Consider the following 20,381-nt stretch of genomic DNA (forward strand, 5'->3'; position numbering starts at 1 on the left):
CAATCTGTGTAATATAAAAAGAGGCTTGCACACCGTCATATCCCACTGTTGATGCCTCACGCATGCTACATGATAGTTTGCATCGCCGTATGTTGACGGAGCAACACGATGCGACACTACGATACCCCGGCCATGAAAGCGTATTGCATTGCTTGGTTTCTCGGTTGCAAGTCTTGTTTCACTGACAGGTTTCACTGTGTCCCGCATCAGGAACATTCGTTGTTGCGCTGTGAAGTTGTCCATCGCAATTACCCCCTCGAGCTTGTAATATTTCGATATTTGCAACTCGGGGCCTCCGCTTTCATCGATCACGGCAAAGGGAATGTTAGTTATTAAACCGCCTTCCACCACAGTTCGTGACTGGTATGCGACTCTGAGCCTGTCTCTTCTTCAAAAACCCTGAATCTGAAAAGATGACATTAGAATCTGTCGATAGTGCAACGGTCAGTAAAATCACGGACCTCCTTTTCTAATTTAAAGATTCCGCTGCAGCGCAGAGGCATATGTTCGTATTGTCTAATGCCTTTCTGAAGTGTCCTCGTCGGTTGTAACATATCTTTAGGATGTAAATATAATGAGAGCTAGATGACAATATAGCTGAATCGCTGTCAATATCAATCACGTTGATCCGACATCTTATATAGCAAATCTGTGTTGTAGAGTTCAGAAATGCAGCCATTTCGTTTCACAATTGCGTTAAGTCGATTCCTATTAGAGCCAAGTCGGGATTGACCGACGACCGTGGCACTCACGATCTTCATTCCCTTTAAATAGCTTTGCCCAGGTACTAATGCTGCCTTCTACATAATGATTTCGGTAGCGACTGCCAAATTCAGAGTGCAATTCTTAAGTTCATTTGGCCGATGCTCGCCATCTGCGTCGTCTTGGATTCAATTGCAGAAGCACACAACTTTGCTAGTAATCAAAACCTACACTGGTCAGATTGCAATTCCTCATAAGACAATAGAATATATTACATAATGACGACGCGCGGCCAATGATAACTTTATAATAAAATGTCATGAAATACAATGTTTTTTGTTTCAGTACTTTTGATATCCCGTGACATGCAAACCATAATCTTATCTGCACGCGTGCACCTTGACAGTGCAACATATAACTGGCCATGTGAGAAGACTGGGCTCGGTAGGAAAACTACTACAACCCCAACGCTTTGCCCCTGGGATTTGTTCACCGTCATGCAAAAAGCTGGCGCAATTGGATATTGGAATCTATAGAATGGTAAAGGACATGTTGAACCACCTGTGTGGTGTAAGTTTATTCTGGGCAGCGTAATAAAACTCCCCACGCGGTTCCCAGTGATTATGCGGCACGATAAAATTCTCCTGCCTACGTGTGTCACAACCATCCGTGTCCCGTTGCACAATCCTCGTTTCATGTTCAAATTGTGTAATAGAATAATTGGCATTCCGGCTTTTAAGCATAAGGAATGCGCAGGGAAATTTGGCACTGCAAACGTGTTTAGCATTTCAGGTGTCAATGGTTCACCCGTGGTTGAATCGTCATTGGCGTCGATAGAATTTGAGTAAAAGGCCTCTCCGTCCAGACTGTCCAAGATATCCTCATTGATTTGTCCAACGTACTTGTTCAGCGGTGTGATGATACAACGGTCTGCATAATAACTCGCCAGGTTGCTCCATTGGCTTCGAGAAATCATGTCATTTGCTTTGTCATACAGCTCAAGGGCTATATCCTCATCGAATGTTAATGCCGAAGGGATAACTTTATGAGCAATATGCTTGAGTTGGATATCGGCTTCGACTTCCTCTTGCAGATCACCTGATCCTACTTTCAGCAACCAGTTAGTGTATTCTGTATTTCGATTTGCAACCTCAGGTGTCACATTTGCCACCGCTAATCGAACGTTCGTCGTCAATTTATGGCGTCGGAGTGTTTGCCACAGATAAGAACAGCGTAATGAAGCTTTGGCCTGTTGTGTGATGGAACCTCGTGGAATAACCGGCAGGGTCTGCCGAAAATCGCCAGAAAAGAAAACCATGACACCCCCAAACGGTACGTCTCGACCTCGCAACTCGCGCAGCGCACGGTCCACACAGTGGATATCATTTTTGTTTTGCATCAATACTTCGTCCCAAACAATTAGTTGTATACATTTCAGCCTATTACTCAATTTGTCTTTTCCCAAGAGTTTACATCGAGAGTCATCATCAGCATTAATAGGGATTTTGAAAGCGCTATGCGCTGTTGTACCTTTCAAAAGTATTAGGGCCGCGATGCCAGATGACGCAACTGCCGCGACTTGGTGTTCCAGAGCGTTGCAGTAGTGCAGAATCGCATTTAGCAGGAATGTCTTTCCGGTACCTCCGGGTCCGTCTAGAAAATGTAAACCGCCGTCTCCTGCAACGATTCCATCTCTTATGTCGTGAAACACAGCCAGCTGTTCGTTGTTCATCAAATTTAACGACTTCTCCAGAATCATCATGCTTTCTTCACTCGTGATGTCATTCTCTTCGTCTAGTGAAATCAAAGCTGCATAGGATCTCAGTATTTGTGTGTCTGGCTGCGGGAGTCCGGCTCCGGTCAGCGTCAGATTTACTTCCTCGAGTGCAACGGCCATTCTGCAGAGACCCAATGCGGTGACCATTTCCGACGTTGGAATTTCGTCAGGATTATATTGCATCATAGCGTACTTGCAATCGTCACATAAATAGATGGCGAATTGATTCCATATTCGCAAAGGATCAGAAGGTGGCCCGAACTTGAGGATAATTGCAAACATTGCTCGTAATTGATATGCACTATGTACTCTGGCGCACTCATCCATAGCGGCGATGTAGTGGTCGTCGTTAAGGAGAAGGCCGCGTGCGACTGCCGCCGCATTGAATGTAGGGTGTACGACACCCTCGAACGTCTTCAAATAGTCAAATGAGGTTGGCGCCTTGACATTCATAAGGAGGAGACGCATAAAGTATCTCTCGCCTTGAGTTAGGCTGGCGTAGAACACCCTTGGGATCGTCTTTGAAGCTTGAACCCGGGGTTTCCAACGTTTGGCGTCTTTATTCCACGTGAAGTAATAGACTACTTCAGGGTACGTCAGAGATCGGATTGTCTCTGTATCGTCCTTGATTTTGACGTTGGCTTTACAAAGCGCAAAAAATTCGGTCAATGTCGTTCTAGCAGCTTTACCAGACTCGATCTGGTTTTTTAAAGACCATTTGTTTTTGAAATATACAGTGTTTTCTCGCGGCATGTGAACTGTCAGCTTTTGAATGGCTGGAAACCGTGAAGACATCCAAAATTCAAATAGTCTCCAACACGCTGCAGGGTGACATCAATGGTCTCAGTTTTGTCCGTTCAAATGTGATGTATTAAACGTACCTTCAGTTCCCGTGAGCGTCCGTCCATCAACGTAAGTGTCAATTTCATTTTCGGCGGTGATTGAAAGCGCAGCTCTATCGTGCCCCTTCGTAATATATTTGTATAGGTATTTCAAGGCTTGCATGCTGGAAGCGACCTCAACATTTATATGACAATTGAACTTGAGTAATAAATAGGGGTTGTACGGGACAACGTCTCTGTTTGTGTATGTGTAGCCGCCCTTCTTAAAATTTCTGCCATTATTTCTTCTTCGATGGTTGGGGTAAGAGTCGTCCGTCATTGTAGTTTCTTCCGCGTAATCCTTTGGAAAATCAAATCGACATTTGCCCTTTCTCCAACAGCTACTACCCTCGCGGCAAGGACCATGAAGCATTGATTTCGTCACAATTTCCCATAAATCAGGCTCGAGCTCGCGATCAGGAATTTCGGCGCGGACTACCAAGTCTAACAGCATCTGGCATTCTAGGACATGACGCAGGCTCCATAATCGGTATAAAATGCAGATGTGGGCGGCCGCGGTTCTGGAATTCGATGGTCCGTACATGAGAGAGACATTTACCCAGGCGACTTTGCTTATTCACATCCTTCATCATTGCTTTCATCTTCATCTGAAATACTCTAACCATCAATTCAGGTCGATCCATTGCAATTTGCCCCGGCAGAAGCGCAGATTGTATCTCAGGCCAATTATCGTTGGCTGTCATCGTGATAAAATATGACGGTTGCCTGAAATGTCGAACCAGAGCCATCGCGTCGTGGTAGAGCTGAGTCATATTCCTAGCGCCGCCAATATGGCCTGCCGGCAGGATAACCCGTCTACCAATTTGGAAATCATTGCGACCTAAAGACTCTTTCGCTCCAGAGTAAAGTTCCGCATATAGTACATCTTGATTCAATCTAAACCAGTTTAAACGTTGATTTTCAACACAGGCATAAAGATCAATTGAGAATTCTTGAAGGAGCATTTTCGAAGACAAAATTGCGGAGAATTCGTCTTTCCGCTGAAATAATAGATACGCGAACCATTGTAAAGAACTTACTGTCGGCCCGTCATCTGGAAAAAAAGCAGGTTAGATTATAAACTTCTATAAAGGTGCTGAAACACTGACTGTCGGGAGTCGGTACTCTATAGAACTCGTCGTATCCAGCTTGACCCCATGGGAACAAAAGTGGATATCGCAGCGGTAAGTAGCCTGTGTGTCTTTCGGATATTCGTTCCCACGCTCCTTCTTCACTATGCAGAATGAGATCACGATCTCTTTCACCAACTGCACCACCTCCGGCGACAATCATCGCGACCTCAGTGGCAGTTGGTCTACAGTAAGTTCGAATGTCATGACCTGCCGATCCTGACTTGGTAGGCGGAATGGATTTGAGATTTAAAGAAACTGATTTCGCCTCTTCTATAATTTGCTTAGCCATTTTAAACTTTCGTGCATAGGGATTATGCTCATACATAAAATCTTGTATTTCTTGGATAATATTGAGTCGAAGCGTTTTGGAACCTGACATGAATTTCCGATGGGCCGCCTCGTTAGCAATCTCGTTACTCATGACGTAAATTTGAGCAAATGCCGGTTTGGCGCTGGGCCTCGGCAAGATAAGGCCCATGTCGTGGTAAAGAGCTCCTTGTATTTTAAAGCACCGAATACCAAATGGACCATCTACATTGTGTTTAACCTCCGTACCGAGAGAAGTAAACGACAGACAGTTGTTGTATGCGCGAATGTTGTCTTGAAAATTCTTACTCCCTGGATAAGATATATCGTCAGCTCCTAACTTTTGATTCAGGGATAGTTTTCTCAACGCACGCGAGTCGTTGCCCGTGAATAACTTTCGCAAAAATTCTGGCACGGGCGGGAAGTCAAAGTAGTGTTCAGGTAGCAGGACTTGACCACTTTGACAGCAAGTAGAGTATATCGGTCCCGATTTCTTCGTGTCGCGCGTTCGTTCGCTTACCCAATGTAGGGCGTCACACGTTGTGCAAACATCGTCACACATACCGACGTTATGAGGTATCTTGGCTCGAAATCGTAATTTAATTGATTCTTCATTATTTTCCCATTGAGCTCGTACTGCGAGCGGCATAGCGCGTTCCTTCCGGTTGCTCCGAGAAGAAGTTTGATTGATCTGGTGGACAACAAAGACGTTGGAGATGGTTACACTGTTGGCCCTTGTTGTCTTGTTCAGTGAAATGAGCGGGTTGTTAGTTAGGAGTACCGAGGTGACTGCATATATGATGATTAGGCTGGATTCATGTTTCAAGTAATCATAATTACTTCTATAATTGGTTGGAGCTAGTCTGAGTGGGACACCGCGAAATCTGGTGCTCAAATACGACGGATTACCGGTCAAAATGGGTGCACGCAACAAATTTATTTTTGGGATCATCGGTCATGAGTGGATGCACGCAACGGATTTCTTTCCCCATTCAGAAGTTCATACAAAAGAGCAACAGATACATGATAGTGATGTGACAGTGTAAAGTCGAACTGCCCAGGGAGCTTGACTATCACCACAATGGGATACATAGTGCAGATCAACGTTCAACAGATTGGGAAATGGGTCTTAGAATACCATGAATACGGGACAATGACGGGCAATAGAGTGAGAGAGAAGAGAACACAGAATCATACTCGTCGACGTTTTAGCGGTGAAGAATTCACTGGAGTTTCTGGGGCTTCGGTGTTCTCATCTGCCTCGGTGCTTTTGACTGCGGTGTCGATAACGTTGCCAGTACCTTGTGGAACGGGTGGAGTACTGCTTGGATTAGGATCCAGAGTGTTAGCGGAGGTGCTAGCGGCACTGCTAGCCTTGTTCCTACGTCTGTAGTAATCAGTCAGTATAATGTGGCAAGTTTATTACGATCTGACGCTGGCTTACAACGTTAACGGTACTCGTCCGCCTTTGGGAGTACCAGGTTTGTTGATGACCTTATCAACTAAACTGGGGGCGTCCCCGGTGCAGCGACTGATTGCAGTAACCTGATCGAGTAATGTTAACTTGGAACTACAAATCGATATTGTTGTGTGACGAACCTCGGTTTCCCACATGAAGTTCACCCCATCGTAATCCTTGATGGCGCCGACTAATTGAACCTCGCGGCCAACTTGGCATATGTTTTGTGCTTTCTCCATGTTACGAACGGGAGGGATATGATGCTTGGTGTAGAACGTCACTGGAATTTTTGTCTGTTGTTGCTGTCGTAAGTATAAGGATAATAAAAGATGACGTTTGTGGAACTTACAATAGGATCATAGTCTTGGGACTGTAGCGTAATTACAACAGTCGCTTTGCCTTTGTAAAGAGGGTCCTTCACAGTTTCGCGCGCTGTCACATACCCAAGCGCAATCATCACGGTCTTGTCCATGAGATCCTCGGCAAAAGACTCGCCGAATCTTGCAACGTCACCGAGATCAATTCGTGCAGAATTTTCGAAGTGAAGATGGTCATCTTTGTCGTTGTTGGTACCAATCATCTTGCAAGTCATCGAATAGACGGAATTGGGCTTGACGGCGTCAGCAGTGGATCCATAAGATGTCAAGCGAATAGGATTGGCGAAGGGGGCACCTCCATTCATCCCAGAGGTGGCGATAGAAGCATGAGAAGAGATAAACCCTTTTGAATTAATGTGAAGGGAAGCAGCCTGCGAAATAGACATAAATTAAGATTAGCATGGTGTATGAATTATATCGGTTTCAGGCGAGCAGAACGGTATCTTACTTCAACTCCCGCCTGTCCGAAATAATTGACCCGAATAGGGTGAGAGGTTGAATTGGTATTGGGGGCGACCATCGTGGCAGATAGATGAGTAAGCAGCGGTATGGGAAATTGAATGACAGATAATAAGTTAATGCGAAGTGATTGCTATCAGTGAAAATGCAGATGGATAGAAATTAATAGGATGTGGGTGCATCAACGACTTCTTATAGTTTTCGTATCGTGGGATGACGCCGAACGCAAACAACAAAGCGGCAACTCTTCGTCGGCTGGGGTGCACCGCCAACATAACACGGATGGTTTCGAAATCGGCAGCTTGGAAATCAGGGCCAGGAACATGAAACGTGTCAAAAAGGACCAGGCGAATGGGCGAGCGTGTGATGTGCTGCTGATTAGAGTATTGGCTACAGAAAAGAGGGTGCAAATGTGATTGTGATCACTTACACCTGATTTGGTCACTGTGTTTATTGTAGTAATTTGCCGCACGTCCATAAAGCGGACTGTATTGTTGTTGGGACTACTGGGCAGTCAGATCGAGTGTCCGGCGATTGGATAATGGATGTTGAGGGCGATCGAGAGTACGTGGTTGGGATATTGGATATAGATTGACCGTGCTGGATAAAACTGTTGCAGTCTAAAAATAAGAATAGGTAAACTACTTGTTGACTGATTGAGATCTGACTTACTATGAAGGTGTATTTAGGGCTAGGTTAGACAATGGTTGGGTAGAGGCTCAGCATTGTGGCTTGGGGGCTAGGTTAGGCAATGGTTTGGGAGTGGCTCAGCGTTGTAGGCAAAAAAATTTTTGATAACGTCTTGGCAGACTGGGAAAGTGGAATAGAGTGTGGACCGCGACAGTCTGACGTTGTTGGACCGTAACACAGACCACGTATATCGACATTTTTTGTAGTCAACACCATCTCCTTATTATGTATGATGCATATGAATAATATACATGTAATTGAGCATTTACATGTAGATTAACCAACTACATGTAGTAAGTAAAATAAATAAAACATGTAAGACAATTACATACAAATTCATACACATGATAACCAACTACATGTATGGCACACAAAACACTCATTTCTATTATTACTTATATTCAATTACTCTGTTTCTACTTATTCTATTTCCATGGTTCTCTTACTATGTAATAGTCAAAAAGATAAACGCGTTGTTCAACAAACAAGATGAACACAGATAAATTTGGAATTGATCTTGCATGGTTTGTTATATGATGATCTCTCTAATAATCTGATGTAGCCTTAGTTCAAGCAACTGAGGTGGATGAACTTAGCAGCTGTTCATCTAAAAATGACCTTCTTGGCACGCAATGGCCGCCACAAAGATAAGTGCAAGGCTCTTGTGCTAAAAATATGGGTTATAATATGATAAATTACAAAGGTTTTCCAGGATTATATGGGAATAAAGTGTTACACACGCTTGATCTAGTTTATTACACACGAAGATCTACATGTACCGTTTACTTGTGATGAGCAACATGATCCAAAGCTAGTTGCGCCTGGATCTGCTCATGAGCTTAACTAAGCCCCTCTCGCGCGGCTGCGTCTGCGCCCCTCAAAGAGGGGCTTACAACGGACTTGTGTTTTTTGGCAGGAGAGCTCCAAGAATTAAGGTCCCTTAAGTAATTTTTCACACTTCTCCTCAAACCCGCAATGTAGAATTTCTCAAGTTTTGACTATGTTGTTCTTCACACCTTTGTACATGATCTGGTACCTCATAGATTGTCTCACCTTGAGGGGAATTGTTATAAATATGTGATGAAAATTTGGTAATTCATGTGCTTAAGTGCTTTCAAATTTTGTATCTGAGGCATATGAAGAAGGCTTAGGTCATTACAAGAGGACGTAAGGCCTTGTAAGGCCCATTCTTGACACAGCTCTCAAAGCACGCAGAGCTATCTTTTTCTCATGAAACTTCTGTCAGCAAATGTACATAGGCATGAAGAAAAACATACCAGAAGTTTGCAAATTTCTACGGTGAGGATTTGAGGAGAAGTCCAAAAAACAACATAAAGGGACTTAACTCTTGGAGCTCTCCTGCCAAAAAGTGCGAGTCCGTTGTAAGCCCCTCTTCGAGGGGCGCGGACGCAGCTGCGCAAGAGGGGCTTAGTTAAGCTTAATCTGCTCATATGATCACCCTTGTATTTAGTTTGAAGTTATTTCACACTTGCTGTGTGCTTTACCTGTTGTTCTGACAGGTATATTAGGGGGTTTCAAGTTGAAAGTTTTTATGTATCCTTACACTACAACAACTTGCCTGTTGTTGCAAAAGATGTGTAATTTTTTTTAAAGCACAATACCTTTTTAGGTGTCCCAAATTAAAAATACCTCAATTTCACAAAGTTTATTTGATGAAAAACTGGCCCAATTTATTTTTTAAAAAAAACAAGAAAAATTCAAACTTGAAACCCCCTAATATAAACCCTTGTTCTTGTCTTGTTTTTTGGTCCTGGGCTTTGACAATTACAACCAAGTTTACATAGATTTATCAAACACCCAATCCATCCATACCAATCACCACAAGCACTTACAAGTCCTCTTTCAGCCCATTTACAGTTAGTAGCCACAGATTCCTGTTTCTTCTGCTATTTCAGATTCTAGACTTGATTACCATTAGTGGATTCCAAGTTGAATATGTAAATCAAATGTAATCAGCTTGTAACAGTCATATATCACTTGTTACACATGTTATTGACACTCATCCTCCCATACCTCAAAGCCAGCTCAGACTGTTCTCCTCTCTCTGGTCTGGAAGGGATTAGCACCACAGTTGTATTTAATTGATAATGTATGCTTATCCTCCAATTCATCACAGCAAGTTCTGGTGGTGCAATTTTCTCTTGCCTGATAGACGGTGTATACATACTCAGTAACACTGACAGGCCCTTTTGGATATATGGTATTGAGTATTGAATGTCATTCTGCAACCGTTTTCAAGCCCTTCTGTATAGAATGCAATGAATAAATGTCACAGAGGGATACAACTTAAAAACACTGGGTAACAAATAAAAAACAATGATTGATGGTTCCTGCTATTCAAGGCTTGCAGTTCCGATTCAATTGGTATAAATACTGCTCACAGAGTTCAGACACCAAACACCTGACATCTATGCTACAGGTGCCCAAAGGCACAACAGCACCTGTATGATCCAATGAAAAGGGTCTAGGGAAGAATGTATTAGGGCTGTGACCGGCCCCGGGGCTTTGCCCAACCCTGAGTGCATCTGAGGGCCTTTGGAACATGCTCAGGGCCAACCAGAGCACACCCCGAGCTGATTATAGGGGCTAAACCTGGGCAATACAGTGATTATTGTGAAATTTATGGAAAGTTTATGTGTGTGTGATGCTTTGTAGAAGCTACATGAGCCTATATCAAAATCAAAAAGAGCTATAGGAGGAAATTTAGAAAGAAAGATTTTGTCAACACAGCAAAAATACAGTGGGCCTTGAACGACCCGGCCCCACCCGAGGTGCCCGCAGGGCTTTCATCACCCCAATCACATGTTTCAGGGCATGTACTGTGTGCCTTTGGAAAGACATTGGGCAGACTCGGCAGGCCAGGGCCAGGGCCAGGTCACAGCCCTAGAATGTATCAAAGAAGACCGGGCCCTGACACAACTGGGACCGGTCAATTGGGAAGATCCAGTTAGGTTTACCAAAGGAAAACATTGGGAGGAATTGGAAGGAAGAGAGATACCTTTCCTCCCTTTGATGCTCCATAGATCTTTTGGCTTAGACATTCTTCAGCAGGAGAAATAACAGTCAGTTATTTCTCATCCAAACAGTTTCTTTTCTTAATTTTCTTATCCTGACAACTATATTCACATTAACACATTATCTAAGCAAACAGAACATTATAAAAATGAATTCACAAGATAGAACAAATTAATTCAAAAAAATGTCATCAAAAATCTATGCCAACGTAGTAGAAGGAAAAAATCAAAATACAAGGACCAACACCTGGCCCTTTGGTAAATACAAATTTAACTAATACTCAAACACAATCAGGAAAGGCAAAAGGAAAGCAAAAGATGGAGAGTACAGATGAATCAGTTGAGGAAAATCCAGGCAAAGGTTAAGGTGAAGATGGAAATAAAAGAATATCAAGTAATGGAGGAGTTGAAGAAGATGATGGAAATCAGGAGGACAAAAATGATATGGAAGAAGAGGAGAACAGAGAAGAGGGGAAGATGTTTAATGATGGCAACAAAGGTGGAAGTTGAATCAGAGAAGATGCAGAGACAGATGACTTACTAGATGATGAAGTGAACATTGGAGGACCAATGATAGGATTAGGTTAGTATTCTTCTTTCTTCATTTGACGCACTATCCTTGTTACTTTACAAACCCCCAGACCTTCTCTTCAAACACTCTATTCCATGATTACAATCAAGTTCCACAAGTCCATCCAACTCCTTTGGTCCAACTCCAAAATTCTCATTTAGTCATCTCAAAAGCCTTTTACTTATCATATTTGATGTTGTACTTTCATAGTCAGACAACAGGTTAATCAATCAAGCAAGAATATTGGACTTTGTTTTCCAGGTGATGAGAAATTTGACTTGCCAACAAAGTTGGTATCTTTTTATGAAGCTTGACACCCAAACACTTGTTACAAAAATCAGCTTATAAAAACCATGCAAAAACCCAGACAAGTCAAACAATGAACCTCTCATCTATCTGACCTAACTTTTTGAGAGCAGTGGCAATTAATAAAGTGAAATAAATACAAAAGAGTAGATTATAAATCATACTTTGATGGATTGACATTGGATAGGCTTGAATCCTTCTTTGCCCTTCAGATACCTTAATCAAAGCCTAGGATGGCACCAACAGCCCATACAAATATGACCATTCAAAGAAATAATATCTTGTGAAAAATGAGGATCATTCATCTGATGACAAAATTCAAGTAGAGGAATTTCTCTCGTGAATAGAACAAAAGAAAAAATCCATCAAACATATATGATCTGTTTTGAAGCCAAAAAAAGGCTGAAGATCAATCAAATGCAACATCCTACAACAAAAACTCAAACCTTCAATATCATCACAAGAAAAATAGACATATAGATAAATAAAAGCAATCATTGAAACTTTCTCTCTTTTCCCTATGTTGCCCAAAATGAAACAGGTACACAAAAGATATCACAAAAGGTTCACAAACTCAATCTGAAAACATCTTTTTCTCATACTTGACTTCAGAAAATCGAATAAAGAAACAACCTAGAATAAAAAATCCCACCTGAATCTCAAATGAGATATAAGCCCCTTTAAGCCATCACATAAGAAAGATTTCAAATCTTTTGCCCACTTTTCAACACATCTCATCTTCTTCCATTTTATCTTCTTCCATTTCATCATCTTCCATATCATCATCTTCCATTGTAGCTTCAGTAATAGCAAGTATAATTTCTTCTTGCACCTCTGAATTAACTCCATTTTCACCCGTTAACCTCGAAGAAAACCTAAAACCAAAAATAACACTTCCAATATCAGCCACATGGATTAATGCATTTAAGTCCTTAAAAAACGCCAAGGATGCAAAAGACAAACCTCCATGGATGTATTTCTTCAAATGAAGCACCTGTCCAAATCTCAGGAGCATTCCCACCAATAAAACCAAATTTAGAATTTTCAATTGAACTCAAAAACTTTAATCTTTCAAAATTCGAGTTAATTTTTTCCTCAGATAAACCATGAAAACTTTCAGCGCATTGAAAATCTCTTTCTAAAATTTTTGGATTTTCATAAAGTTTTGATAAAGTTTCTAATGCTTTTTTCAAATCAGGTGGTTTTTTCAATGATTCTTCAGGTTGTTTCGTGGATTGATTGGATAAATGTGAATCAATCCATTCGTAGTAAAATGATTTGATTAAATCCGGGTTTGCATCGAATGCTTGAAGTGGTGCACCTAAAAGGTAGGGACCGAGATCGGAGGTTGATGAGTTTTAAAAGCAAATAAGAACTTCCATGTTTAGGATCTGATATCAATCAAACCTTATCAGTCTCTCACCTTTGAGTACTTTAAACTCGCTCCCAGGTCCCACTTCCGTGAACTCCCTAAATCGGGCCTTGGCAGTCGGAACGTCATAAATATTTTCAAAGTTACCCTTAAATGTATCCAACCATATTAAACACCAAATATCAGTTTGGTCGTATGGAAATTTGGTCGTATGGAAATTCAGGACAGATTCCATATCAAAGGACCAATACTTACATGAAGAACCAAGATCGGACATCGAAGTAATTTGTAAAGACCAGCAGGTGGGGCTTCACGCTATTGTTGTTAAAAAAAGTTGAATATATGAGCAAAGTCGTACTTCAAGACTAAAACTTAACCACGACCATACCTCGGTATAAGCCACACAGCTCCCAAACGATTTGACAGCTTTACAAGGTGGGTAACGTCTCATCATAGCACCGGCCCACGTATCGAGAATTTGGGGATCATGACGTGTCTTGGGACCATAAAGCCACCACTGAGTTGCTAATACGGCTGAAGTGTACCACGATAAGCAAATGAGAAGGATATCATTAGGGTGGGCTTCCAGAGATAAGGTTATAATGAGTTAAAATTACTTACAAGCTTCCCAATCTTCTGGTACCTCAGGATCAAGCCATGAAGAAAAGACGGTGAAGAAAGCAGTTTGAACGAATCCCTTCCTGCATCACAGAAACAATCGATCAACAAAAAAATTCAAAAATCGTGAGGAGAAAAAAGACCATGACATCATTAAACTTACTCAGTAGCAGGTGGCATAGCACACATACAAAGACTAAGTACTGTATCAGGAAACAAACCAGCAAATCGCATTGAAACTTCAGTAGACAAACTATCAGAAGCCAAAATATGAATTTGATAAATTTTCAATTTAAGTAAGATTAAAGCTAAATCCGCTGATAAAGTCCAAAGATCACATGAAGGTGAAACTTTAGATCTAGTCCGACCATGTGATCTACAGTCAAGTAAAATAATATTAAATCTTTCAAGTAATTCTCCTTTTCCGTCTATATAGATTGAAGCAAAGGTTAAATCTAAGAAGATTGGATGTAGGATTAAAAGCCATGGTGCTGAAGGTTGAGTCGATTGGCGAACTTCGTAATAGATTTCCACATCTGAAGTTGTGTTCAGGTAAGGCATTTGTTTCTGAACTCAAAAGTTGATATTGTTTTCTGAACGTTGATGATGAGATATGAGGGTCGTTAAAGTTGAGTGAGTGGTGTGGTGATACAACCTTTTTTCACTCAATTGGTCGGTTGAGGGTAGGGCTCTGACGCGGCCCTGAGAGCTCGTGGCCGGCCCCGTCTGGGCCCTGGGTAGACCCGTAGCCTCTGGTTATTGGACTCGGGTTGATCAGGTCACGCCCTGAATCTTAGGACTCAGGGCCTGTCAGGGCTAGGCCTAATTTTAAGAGACACAAGGGAGGGCATAAATTCTTCATTTCTTCTTGATTTTAGGCAACAAAATCACTCGACATAAACAAATTGTAAAGAGAAATCACTCAAAGACAAACAATTTTTTGAAGTTATATAATCCTACTTAGAAAGTCAAGAGAAAAATCAAATTCACCCAACAGAAACTTGTTTTTAAGTGAGATATTGAGAACTAAATCAAATTCACGCAACAGAAACATTCTTTTAAGTGATATAATCTTACTTTGATAAAAATTTCCTACTCATTTGACTCCTAACACCTTATTCCAGCTCTTAAGACACACCTGAGCCTCAAGATTGAGGGGAGTAAATGATGCACAATGATCACTCATAACTCGCAAGGCATTTGAAAAGGTGCTTTCAGATGCAGCACTAGTGGCAGAAACCGCGAGCATCGCAGCTGCCATGCGTGACAGGATAGGCCAATGATGACAATGGGTAAGCCAGAAATGGAGAGGATCACATATCTCGTCTTCTTGAGGCGCAGAGAGATATTCTTTGACCTCGTCCTCAACAAGAACAGTCTTGCGGCGCTTGATGAAGTGATGAGGGCGATCTGGGTTGATGGCTTCAACTTCGGGTTTGACCACTTCGATTTCAGGATCAAGGATCGGTCTGAACTTGCGGGCTTCTTCAGTAAAGTATCCGATCAAGTCCTCTTGACCCCAGCCAAGAGATTCTAGAGTCGAGCCTTTGATGGTGTTGATTTTGAGGCGAGGGTCTAGTATTGCCGAACAAACGTAGACGGCCTTGGACTGAGCTGCTTTTTGATACTGCACGATCTTGCGTAACATCGGAAGGATTGCAACCTTCAATTCCACGCAGTCAGAGTCGTGCCAGGCCTGTATACAAGACAGAAAGATTAAGTCAGCATATGATACTCATGAGAATTAAGAAAATTAGAAAGACTGACCGTTTCAAGACGTTCAACCCGCCATTGGTAATCTGGCATCACCTGTGAGAAGTTGGGGTACTTGTGCCCTTCAAGCAATTTGGTGACAGCAGCAAGTGGAGCAAGGAAGTGAACAATGCTTTTCACGAGGTCCCATTCCTCATCCTCAAGTAGAAACTGTTTGAGTGATGGATCGCCTTTGCATTGATATTTGATGACTCGTTTAAGTTTGTAAAGTCGTTCAAGTGAAGCATGGGTAGATGACCAGCGTGTCAATACTTCATGGACCAATCCGACCTTGCGATCCAACTTCTGACAGCTTTCAATAGCGTTGTTGAGTGCCATCTTGAGCTGGCTGCTATGATTCACTTTTTTGTGGAAAGCACGAATTCAAGTGAGTATGCTAGTAATTCTGGCATTTGGGGTAGGCTCAATAAAAAGGGGAATAGCAGAAGGATTTTGATGAGGTAAGGTGGGATCAAGAGCGTTCACTGGAGCAGGGGCAGATCAACGATTGAATACAGATAATCCGGCTTTGGCGACTAGATTAATAACATGAGCTACACAGCCGTGTAGAATTTGAGTGGAATTGAAATGTGGAATCATCGTTGAAAGGTGTTGGCCCATGGTCATGTTATTGAAAGCGTTGTCGGCAGTAATACAATACAGACAATTGGTAAGTTCAAATCGGTCCAAGATATGCTTCAAGAGTCCCGCAAGATTAGAGCCGGTTTGAGGTCCCTCGATGGGTTTAAGAGCAAGAGTAATACCGTACATCTTGAAGTCGTCCATGATCCAATGGGCTGTGACGCTGTGGTGATCAATTTATGGGATCAATTAAAAAATTCATAATTACCAGTTTACCAGTTTACTAGCAGGATTCAGCAGGAAAGAAAATTCAAAACGGAGGTTTTTAGATCAATTGAAGCTCTTGTAGGCTTATGTATTGGTCATTAGGTTAACATTACATCATTTTATTTCACATCATTCATTAAGATCATTATAGTTTACTTACAAACTCATTACAAAAAGAAAGAAAGAAAAACATAAGAAAAATTCGAAATTATAGGTATATAGGTTGGAAAATGGTTTTTAGGTTAGTAAAAATGAAGTTATGGGTATTATGAGGTTAGAATATGAAAGAACAACATTATATTATACTATGACAATTGTAATCTTGAAGGTTGATAAGGAGAAACAGAAGTTATTAGGGAAAAGGCACTTTTTCGAAGTTGGTAAACAAGAGGTACACGTGTAGTTTGGTTATGTAATAGCGGTAGTAATGGAATTTAAGGTTGCCAAGAGGATTTTCCGGGATTTTTAAGGTTATAGAGGATGATGTCATATTACATGAGCAAGAAAAAGAGAGTAGCAGCTGTGAAAAGTGGAGAAAATGGGTGAATTTCGTGGAAAATGGAGGTTTTCAGCTAATTACATATGTCAAATGACGTGAGAATAGGTTGGTAGATGGCTCATTCAACGCAGAAGAGTGGATTACATAATGTACAAACTTTAAATCAATAGTAGCGGAGGTGTATGAAAAAAGTTATAAGGCAAATAAAGAATTGATGTGAATCTCGAATTTACAGTCACAAGTCAACATGTAATGCTCAAAACCTTAACTTCACAACTCAATATCTTACTCATCACTCATCAGAAGTAGGTCATGTAGGTGTCAGAAATGATCAGTAACACGTGGGCTACAAGATGCACTTTAGTAATCAAAAATTGGAGCACATCTGAAAAACTTTGTAATCTCAAAAATTGGTTTTCAGCTAGTTTACAAGGAAAAAATCACCTGTATTCATCATAAGAAGTGCTGTACATCATATTATTGCGTCATTGATCACTTTTAGCTGTGAAAATTACATCATTTATTAGTAACAAAACCATTACATTGCGTCATCATAGGGTTTTGAGGGAATTTTGGGCGGATTTGATTGGTTTTGAGGTTGTTGACCATTGTAAAAGTTCTACTACATTGTTATATATACTTTGAGAGGGTTTTGGGACTGTTGTTCCCCTTTTTTTCTTTATCATTTACGCCATTATTATTTTGTTTATCATCATAAACTTATTTTAATAGTACCTGGTCACTTAAATACACCCTTTATTACAGCTATAAAGAGAAATTTACTTTAGTTTTATAGTCATAAAGACTTATTGGGAATAATATCAATCAGATATTGCTTATTTCTTTAGTTATCAATTGGGAATAACACTATAGCAGTGTTGAAAGTAATACAAAGTGTGCTTTTGAAGTTAAAATACATGTGAAGATACATTTCTCTGGTGCCTTATCATTACTCAATACAACAGAGTCTTTCCTGATTGTGTTGTTTTAGAAGAGCAGTCCTTAGACAACTTCTACTAGTCCTTATATTAGTAGATTATCCTCTTCCAGCTCTGTATAACCCTTGTTGGGTTATAAGTTCTACAACGCCAAGCATGGCGACATTGCTTGGTGCAGTCCAGCCATCACAGGTGATGCTGATGTGACGAACGGAAGAAAGTAGCTGGGTGATAGCTGTTCGAGCAGATCAAAACTCGTCAACAATCCCTTCAGAGATGCAAGTTCTCTTAGATAGAATGGAAAGGGATTGGGGATTGATCATCGTAATCAGTTCTCTAAACTCCTGGGCGTTGACTAGGGAGATTGGAAGTTCTTGGTTCACAACCAATTGGATGAGGGCGTCCTTGAGATTGAATTGCTTGAGGCTTTTGACCTAATAAAAAAAAGATTCTGTCAGTGAAAAGGAGATAAAGGTTGGAGAAACAAAAGTAAAAAAAGAGACAAAGAATGACTTACATTGGCAATCTTGCCATTCATGAAGAACACCGTCATTGTATGTTGATCAGTATTGACGGGTGGTTCAATGTGTTGGCATCTTGACAAGTGCCGGATCACGGACTTTGTACTGGCGTGTCGATTGATAGCCATTTGGCGGTTGCAGAGGGCAACTGGAGCGTTGGGGTCTTCTTCACCAGCAGCCGTGACACTATCAACAAAGCCTTCTTTTGCAGTACACACATTCTTCAAGATGCCTTCAATCAATTGCTGGGTGAAATATTGCCAAACCCACGAGGTTCGACCAGTGGTCGTGGCTTCAGAAACGACCTTGGAAACAGAATCTGAGGGAGCGATGGAGGTAGTAGACGAGGTAATAGTAGATAACCACATTGGAAATCTAAGATTGAAAGACATTGGAGTTTAATGAGTAAGATGAGAAAGTCCGACTTTGGGCAGCTGGGGTATTACTGTATAATGAAACTTAAAATTTAAAATAAGGTTGAATATCGAGAATTGGATATCCTGAGAAAGCTTCTTTTGTGAGAAGATATATGGATGGCGGCCCTGCGGGTCGGAGCCGCCGGGACGCCCGCAGGCCTTTTGGATGTCTCATCACGTTAGGTTTAAAGTGACCAGGGCGCGGACCGTCTGCCTCAAATATATTGTTGGGCAGACCAGGTAGGGCGGGATTGGGATTGGGTCACAGCCCTAGTTGAGGGACACTTTCATACTATGGGTTATCATCAACCGTGGCAAAAGCATGAAACCTTAAAATTGCATGTCGTAAACCCATGTGTGAATACATTTCACTTTGGGACATCCAAGAACACCTCCGACAAGCAAAACAAATTAAAAGTATCTACAAACTTGCCTCCACAAGTCCAATCATCAAGCAAGCTATTCAGACCCCTGCACACCCTAGGACAGCTTAACTGGCCTTAAGGACCTTAATTGTATGTAGTGAGTTGTGATTCTGACTACATTAAGGGTACTCAAAGTAAAGTATGTAGCGCTACATACTTTTTGCTACATACTTTTTTTGGCAGGGACAAAGAAAAAAATATACTTTTGGCCTCGTCTTCCCCACCAAAAAAAGTATATAGCAAAAAGTATGTACACGTACATACTTACTTTGAGTACCCTTATTGTAGTCAGATAGTGATTTATTCCAGATAAGCTCATTGTCAAGGTGTTAGCTTTAATTTTGAAATGATGATAATCATTGTGATCAATAACTCAACTTATCAACTCTGATACCTTCAGAACAAGAATTCTTGACGATTCCTGGCTCAAAACATTGATAATCAACCAAAAAGTAGAACAAACAATGAGGACCCGTCAACTTTTAAATGATATGAGGAGTTTCTGTGGACTTGTTTCTCAATTTTTGAGTAATTTTCATGAGGTAAAGCAATCATCAACGCAGACAAAACATTTGTATCATAAAAGATGATACTGCTCCGACTGGATCACACATTGTCTTTAATATTTTGTGTAAACACAAATTACATACATTTATGGTACTCAAAGCAACTATGTTTATGTACATAGTTATTGTATATAGTTTTTTTTGGCGGTCAAAATACTTCCAATATACTTCTTTTGTTTTTTCCCCACCAAAAAAAAAACTATATACGGCAACTATGTACGTGTACATATGGAGCTTTGAGTACCACAATTGTAGAGATAGCAATCAGTCAATTGAGCATTGTCAATTATAAATGGATGATCAGATGAACCTTTTATTGATTGGTTGCTCAAGGGAGCTAATTCAAGATAAATAATCTCACTGACGGCAAGTATGGGTATCATGCCCACTTTGGCTACATTTGCTGAGTTTTGGACCACAGAGCTGAGCTTCAGCATATTCATGATATGATTCCAGCTGCCTGGTGGGTTTTGAAGGATGCCAAGGCAGTCCACAAGCTTAAAACACTTTGGGCTCATGGATTGCGCAGGAGGTTGGATCAGGTTGTGAGAGAGAATAGGTCTGGGGGGGGTTGGTGATGTGTGCTAACTCACAAATGTAAGTTTTAGCTAGAATTGGGGTATAGATCCTTAATTCCAAAGTGTATTAATTTCTATGTAGAGCTAGTCATGTGTAGAATCAAACCTGCAAGAGAGGGATTTACGGGTATTCCACAAAATTTGGCATGTG

At 41.2% G+C, this 20,381-nt stretch overlaps 3 protein-coding genes across 3 annotated transcripts in view; all 3 read right to left on the minus strand.

Annotated features, from left to right (window-relative positions):
* MELLADRAFT_105498 (uncharacterized protein) overlaps positions 1-554 on the minus strand; it is a gene marked incomplete at both ends in the record, with an annotated part of 1,414 nt that extends 860 nt beyond the window's left edge. The window contains 3 exons of the mRNA XM_007408693.1: positions 34-116; positions 187-298; positions 462-554. Of these exons, the coding sequence (XP_007408755.1) occupies positions 34-116; positions 187-298; positions 462-554 (288 nt within the window). The remainder of the gene's footprint in view (positions 1-33; positions 117-186; positions 299-461) is intronic.
* Positions 555-5,990: 5,436 nt separating this feature from the next.
* Positions 5,991-7,155, minus strand: MELLADRAFT_85321 (uncharacterized protein; the record flags this gene model as incomplete). The annotated part of the gene is made up of 5 exons (XM_007408692.1): positions 5,991-6,180; positions 6,244-6,344; positions 6,399-6,560; positions 6,608-7,006; positions 7,084-7,155. The coding sequence occupies 5 exons, from the start codon at positions 7,153-7,155 to the stop codon at positions 5,991-5,993; spliced, it is 924 nt and encodes a 307-aa protein (XP_007408754.1).
* A 5,265-nt stretch (positions 7,156-12,420) lies between these two features.
* On the minus strand, positions 12,421-12,711 carry MELLADRAFT_71605 (uncharacterized protein; the record flags this gene model as incomplete). Its single annotated transcript, XM_007408691.2, has 1 exon — positions 12,421-12,711. The coding sequence occupies one exon, from the start codon at positions 12,709-12,711 to the stop codon at positions 12,421-12,423; it is 291 nt and encodes a 96-aa protein (XP_007408753.1).
* Positions 12,712-20,381: the final 7,670 nt, after the last annotated feature.

The sequence above is a fragment of the Melampsora larici-populina genome (genome assembly GCF_000204055.1).
Source record: "Melampsora larici-populina 98AG31 unplaced genomic scaffold MELLAscaffold_13, whole genome shotgun sequence".
NCBI classification, from domain to species: Eukaryota; Fungi; Basidiomycota; class Pucciniomycetes; order Pucciniales; family Melampsoraceae; genus Melampsora; species Melampsora laricis-populina.